Consider the following 6855-nt stretch of genomic DNA (forward strand, 5'->3'; position numbering starts at 1 on the left):
ACATGTGCCAGTTCCAGTAGCTTAACCATCACAGCCGAAGCTGCCTCCTTTCTTTCTTGAGCATTTCCCCAAAATCCTAGCTAATACAGGGCTCCGTGGTTTGTTCTAACCTTGATTTTTTTACTCTGCGCATTGTACCATTACCACGTCTACCACTGGGCTAGTTGTGGTCCTTTTCCAATGTAAACCAACAGTGACAACGTGTAAGTAATAAATTCCCTTCGTTTCTATGTCTTCTCATGTAAATCTGTCCTTTGACCCAGAACTGAAGTAGGTTTTCTTTAGGTTCTTGAAAAATAAGGTCGTTTCTATGCGTGCGTGTAAATCAACTCTGTGTTATTTGTCATTGAGCCCCAAATAAGGTCGGTCATGCTGATATTGATCACTGAATTAATCGTCTCTTACATTTTCATGCCAAGAACATGAAATTGGAGACTGCTGGATTCCATTGTAAAGTGAAGTGAATTGGTGATAGGGGGTTTCGACAAGGATTTTAGTCGAACACCGATGAGGGGACGTGCCTTCTGAGATTAATTCCTCCATTAACGTTTTGTTATTTTCCTTTTAACAATGAACATCGAAGAAAACAAAACTTTCGTAGGAAAGAAGAGTAAGAGAAATACCGTTTGCATTATATCAATCAGATACTTCACTAAAAGGCAAAAGCCCCCCGGGCTATGGGAATCCTTGCCTGTCAGTGTGAAAACCTTTGCAATTGAATCATGCGGGCGTAACACCCATCAGGGTAATGGTTCAGGAGATGCGAGTGAGACCCTTGTTCCGCCACCTTACCATCGCCGATCACAGCGATCGCATGGGCATTCCTTATCGTTGACAGCCGATGTGCAACCACGATTGTTGTCCTCCCCGAACAAGCACGTTCGAGGGCCTCCTGGATGCATTTCTCCAACTCGGTATCTAGTGCGCTCGTGGCCTCGTCAAGCAGCATAACCTCTGCTTTCCGAATGAAAGCCCGGGCTATGGCTATCCTTTGCCTCTGCCCTCCCGACAATTGAACCCCCCGCTCGCCAGCCCAGGTGCGGTAACCGTCTGGCAGAGACGAGATGAACTTGTGAGCATTTGCCAGGGTTGCAGCCTCGATTACCTCAGCCTCAGTTACGGAATCGCGACCATAGGCAATGTTGTCATGTATGGTGGCAGCGAAGAGGCAAGGCTCTTGAGGGACCAGCGCCATATGCCTTCTTAAGGACTTGAGATTGTATTTCCTTACGTCCTTTCCATCGATCAGCACCCTACCTGATGATGGGTCATAAAATCGTTGCACAAGCGCAATAACAGAGCTCTTGCCACACCCACTTGGACCAACAAGGGCGAGTGTTTTGCCCGCTCGGGCACGTAGGCTGAGGTCTTGGAAGACTTGCACGTCAGGGCGGGATGGGTAGGCAAAATCGACATGCTTGAATTCGACTTCTCCTTTTAGGCTGTCTGGTGCAGGTGTAGAATCAGGGTCATCTGGTTCAATTTCTGTCTTACGATCAAGGAGGTCGAAGACTGAGCGCATGGCACGACCACCCTTGATGAAGTCAGGAGCGAGAGTGAGCGTCTCAGCCGCGCCATTGGCAGACACCATGAGGACCATGAACACTCTGATTGTTTTTGAGAAATCAGAGATACCGTGCTTCACCAGCCAGGACGCATACCATAATCCAAGGGCATACGAGGCATAGAGTAAGAACTGTGCTACTCCGTAGCAACCTCCAGCAATCTGTCCCTTCCAAAAACAGCGTCTCAGGGGTGAGTCGAGGCTGGAGGAGAAGAGGCCGACTATGTTTGCCTCTGAATTGAATGCGGCAACAGTTCTGACATTTGCCACAGCCTCGCCTGCTAACTGCGTTGCCTTGGCATGAGCAGCTTCCAAGTCACCCGAGAAGCCTTTCATGAACATTTTCTGCGGCCATAAATAAACAGATGGAATAGTTCATTGCATCTTTTGTATTAATACAATATAATTTGCAGCAGAACGCGTCGAGGAAATCTATTTATTTGAATTGTCCATTACCTGCAAAACTGTGGCAGCAACAACAACGGGGAATACAGCAATGAGGACGAGGGAAAGTCGCCACTGCAGAATGAACCCAGCTGTGCAAGCAACGAGCATGAGGGCTGAATTTTGCATGATAACTGAAATCCTGTCTCCAATTGCTGATCGGACATTGTTGGCATCAAGAGTCAGCCTTGCTGCAATCCTCGCACTCTCGTTCTCCTCACGGTCAAACCATGCAATTTCGTTCTTCAGTACAGCCTTCAGCATCTTCTCCCGCACCCGTTTCGTGAGATTCTCTCCCACAACATCCCAAAAGAAATGTTGTAGTGTGTTGAAGAGAAGAGCTGCCGATGAGACTCCAATCAGAAGATAGCAATACTTCCCAATCTCTCGACTCATGTAAGCATGATCTGGGTTGTAGTAGACGCTAAGGACGGCACTGAGGACGTAAGCAAAGAGAGCACTTGTTGATCCACAGACGACCGAACCAACAGAGCCAACCAAAGCATAGGCCCATTCAGGAGAATTCATCTTGGCAAGGCGCCAGAAGGAGCTGGCTTGTTCTTTGAAGGCAAGCTTCTCCATCCGGTAATTGGGATGGGAGGCATCAACTGAGAAACTAAAGTCAGAGGTGGAGAAGTCAGAGAGTCGGCGTGAGTATGGAGATCGACTATATGATGAATTTCTGGCAATTATGGGCGAGCTTACAGAGTTTCTGGCACTAGAAGGTCTGACAAAGAAGAACTATGTTTTACTGAAAAGTTCCACTAAAAAAATGCACTTGCACTTGCAGTGAAAAAAGCTCATAATCAGCAGCACAAATTTATCAAAAGCAAAATCGTTTCAGAAATGAAATGTGTAGAAATTACCTTGCACTACTTTTTCTGGCATTGTTAAGAGCAGTTTCATGAGCCATTTCTTGCATTCGGATGAGTTTAGCATATACACCATTTTCGCCCTTGGCAATGAGCTCATCGTGAGTCCCAATTTCAGAGGCACTGCCTTGCTGGAGGACAGCAACGAGGTCAGCCTTGCGGATGGTAGATAACCGGTGGGCAATGACCAGAGTTGTCCTCCCTATCATGAACCGGTCAAGGGCTTCCTGCACCAGCTTCTCTGACTCTGAATCCAGGGCGCTTGTTGCCTCATCCAAGAGCAGGATTGCTGGGTTCTTCAGCATTGCCCTTGCTATGGCTATCCTCTGCTTCTGGCCTCCTGAGAGTTGCAACCCTCTCTCCCCCACCTGCCATTCTCAAAATATTTGTTTAATTCCACTCTTTATTTGCCACAATATTAATGATATTCTACTGCTTCTAACACTAATTCTCGTGTTTGTTATTTTCATTATTAATCAAGTAATAATGTAATATATATAAAATTGCGACCAACTAAGTTAAATGTTCTTCATTTTCTACTGTTGTCTGAACATTCATTGCCAACAGGAATAAATAAACCGTTTGATTTCTCCACATGTATTGTTAACTGAAACCATGTGACCTTGTTTTAAGCCAGAGACCAGACAGTCAGAAATCACTGACTTAATAAAAGAGAGTTAAAGTCTCTGGTTGACTGGACGGATCATTTAACAAGGAAAAACTTCCAAGAAAATGACAAGTCTACCCCTGAAACTGCACAAAAAACATGCGTATTATAAATTTATAGTAATATGCATTTGAACATCTCTGATTATTAAGACGACCATATATAAACACAGAATTGGGTTGGACCACATCAGGGGAGGATGTGGACCTACCAAGTACCAAACTCATCCGAAGGTCAAAGCCAAACCAATGTGTTCTGATGGTTCATTCAGAGTGCTTTTATTTTTCGCCTTGATTGGTGAATGGTGATCCCTTTTAGGAGGAAACATGGAGCAATTTGATTAGGGTCTCCATTCCATTCTGTTCCTTGTTATCCTGAATACTGTGCTTGTAGGCTGTAGGGGTGAGATATTTAAATTCAAATGTTATCAACGTTAACCTAGGCTGTTGACAAGGTTACACTTACCAGAGTGTCATAGCCTTCAGGAAGCTTGACTATAAATGAATGGGCATTAGCAACTCTGGCAGCCTCTTCCATCTCAACTTGGGTCGCATCAGGCCTACCCAAGAGCATGTTTTCTTTAATTGTGGTTGCAAACAAAGCGGGCTCTTGGCTCACAAGCCCTATCTGTTGCCTCAGCCATCTCAACTTGAGTGTCTTTATGTCACGCCCATCTAGCAAAACTTGCCCTGTGCAGATCCAATAACAGAGCCTTTCAAAACACAGAGACTCGTGAACACTGAACAGAAATGTCTTCTTTGACAGTCTAGTTATATTTGATTCAACGAAGCCTTTTTAATTTACACTTTACTGAACTACAGATAAAATTTTGGACTACTTACCTGAAGTAGGATCATAGAATCTCTCAATGAGGGAGACAACAGTGCTCTTGCCAGAGCCACTGCTTCCCACCAATGCTATGGTCTTCCCTGCCGGAACATTCAGGGAGAAATTGGAAAGGATACAAACATCTGGCCTGGATGGATATGAGAAATCAACATTCTTAAGCTCCACCTGGCCTGTGACTGATTCCAACTCTAAACCAGATTCTGTGTTCCGATCGATTCCTGGTTTATGATCAATAATGTGGAAGATCTTTGCAGCCGCAACTTTTGCCTTAGTGAATGCAGTCATGCTCGGAGCGGACTGTCCCAGAGCCCTATCAATCAAATACTGTTTTGAAAAACAATACTTAATGCAATGGTATGTGCTTAAAGAGGAAATCTGATTGAACACTTACAGTCCACCTATCATAACCGAGAACATGGTGGCTATGGCAAGTCCTCCATTGGTAAAATGATGTCTAACCAGATAACCCCCATACCACAGAAGAAGGGCATAACAGCAGAAAACGGTGAAATATGTGGCCCCAAGTCCTATTCCTTTTGCGAATCCGCTCTTGTAACCAAGCTTCTGAGCCACCCGTAACGCTGATGAATAAGCTTCTAATGCTCTCGATTCACCAACAAAGGAAAGAACCGTCCGTATTTGAACTATAGTCTGTGGTTTCGCTTGAAATCAGTAATACCCAGATGCAAATATTCAACAGTTCGTAACTAATTGATGTGCTCTGTTTTCTTCCAGTATTCAAATGCTAAATAGAGAAACCTCAAAAAAAAAAAAAACATGAAACAGAGCAAACTTCTGTATTCCTTTACCTGTTCTGCTATATTTCCTGCTTGGGAAAGAGCTTCCTGGCTCTTTGAAGAGAGCTTGGCCAATGTGGTAGTGTGGATGGCTCCAATTAAAGCGATGATAGGAACGATAGCAAGTGTGACAAGGGCCAGCTGCCACACTGCAGTGAAACCTACCACGAATCCAGACACAAATGTCGCAAGGTAATGCAAGAAGTTACCCAACTGCACAAGGAAGGAAACTCAGCTCAGTCGGAGCTCAATTTAAGGGAAGAAGCAATGTATATTTAAACGTGGATTTCCCTTACCTTCTCGCTAATGGCATCTTGGACCAGCACGGCGTCTGTATTGATGGCGAAAACGACATCAGAAGTTCGAACCTGTGTATCGAAGAACTGTACATCCTGGTTCAAAGCAGCTTCAAGGTACTTGATCCTCATCTTGGTCGATTGCCTCTCTCCCGTCCACATCCAACATGATATCTCTGCAAGCATTTTGACTCCATCCAATTACAACCGAAGCTAAAACAGCAGCTGAAGTTAAAGCCGAAGAGCATCAAAACAGAATAAGATAATAACGAAGAACGTATTCAGTCACAGAGAGTGCTCACCTGCCCACGAAGATGTCCAAATTGCTGCTCCTACCACAAGAAAGTAGAATGCATACTGCAAGTTCAAGCAGCGAAAATTTAAATTTAAATGGGTTTTCATTTTTGTCTCTTCACAAAACCAATGAAAACGCTTTGTTTCGTAAATACTGAGTCTTCGGTCATCCTTACCTTCACAACTTCCTGCACCATCTTATCCTGATCGTTAGCATTCGACCCGAAAGAATTCACAAGATCGGCAAAGAAACGAAGAAACAATGGCAAGGAGCAGCCATGAATGATTGCTCCAGCCGAACCAATGGCCATTAAAACACAATCCAACCCATCTGCAAATCTAAGGAGCTCTCGAAAACCCACCGAAGGAGGAGTTCGACCAGACTTCTCCTCAGTATCCTTCTTCCCCTCAGAAGGCTCCATTTTCCCCTTCTGTCCTCTATCCTCACTATCCTGGACTACTCTAGTCTCTACCTCCTGGGCTACCTTGGGTTTTATCTGCGTCGGTTCTACTTCTCCTTTAAATTCACTTGTCTCAGCAGACACGAGCTCCAGACCCTGCATTTTTTGCCATGTCCACTGCTCAACCGTCTTTATCTCCTCAGAATCTTTTGACATTACAAAATTCCTGCTTTAAAAGCAGACCCCCTCTTTATTTTCTCTCTCCTCTCGATACTCTCTCTTCACTCTTCTGTTTTTCTCTCTTGAGCTCTGTTTCTTTTGCAACTTTTTTTATCACCCTTTCTTTTTTTTTCCCTGTTTTTACTCTCTCTTCTTCGTATTTGCACGTATCTCCGCGTCGAGTGAGTGAGAAGGGTTTCTACAGTTGATACTTTCGTCTCATTCAGTTTTTCTTCTGTGAATCAGATAAAACGACAGATGGTAAGAAGAGAGGAGTTTTATAAGAGAAGCGGAGAAACTTTTCCCCGACAAAAAATATTCGAGTGTGAAAACTGAAAACTTGATAATGAAGTTTTGACCAAAACAGATGAGAGAGAGAGAGAGAGAGATCGGAATTATGGGGAAAAAAAGAAAGAAAAAAAAGAATTGGCTTCCTCTGCAAGTAGAAACAG

The 6855-nt window shown here is 44.2% G+C and overlaps 1 protein-coding gene across 1 annotated transcript; it reads right to left on the bottom strand.

Moving 5' to 3' along the window:
• Window positions 1-611: 611 nt before the first annotated feature.
• LOC148847107 (ABC transporter B family member 1-like) lies at window positions 612-6638 on the bottom strand. The gene is made up of 10 exons (XM_088949320.1): window positions 5960-6638; window positions 5792-5846; window positions 5490-5665; window positions 5206-5406; window positions 4788-5047; window positions 4390-4706; window positions 4013-4236; window positions 2875-3248; window positions 2021-2735; window positions 612-1909 (listed from the first exon to the last, which is right to left on the bottom strand). Exons 1-10 carry the CDS (start codon window positions 6398-6400, stop codon window positions 695-697), a joined length of 3978 nt encoding a protein of 1325 aa, XP_088805446.1. The 5' UTR covers window positions 6401-6638; the 3' UTR covers window positions 612-694.
• Window positions 6639-6855: the final 217 nt, after the last annotated feature.

This window comes from Nelumbo lutea, chromosome 6 (assembly GCF_056320005.1).
Source record: "Nelumbo lutea isolate HS-2025 chromosome 6, American lotus-T2T, whole genome shotgun sequence".
Taxonomy (NCBI): Eukaryota; Viridiplantae; Streptophyta; class Magnoliopsida; order Proteales; family Nelumbonaceae; genus Nelumbo; species Nelumbo lutea.

Coding starts and splice junctions, on each gene's coding strand:
- LOC148847107 (XM_088949320.1), bottom strand. CDS start 6,400: ATGTCAAAAGATTCTGAGGAGATAAAGACGGTTGAGCAGTGGACATGG. Junction 5,666..5,791: donor TTGGACATCTTCGTGGGCAG/GTGAGCACTCTC, acceptor AAATGCTTGCAG/AGATATCATGTTGGATGTGG. Junction 5,407..5,489: donor AAGATGCCATTAGCGAGAAG/GTAAGGGAAATC, acceptor TTCCTTGTGCAG/TTGGGTAACTTCTTGCATTA.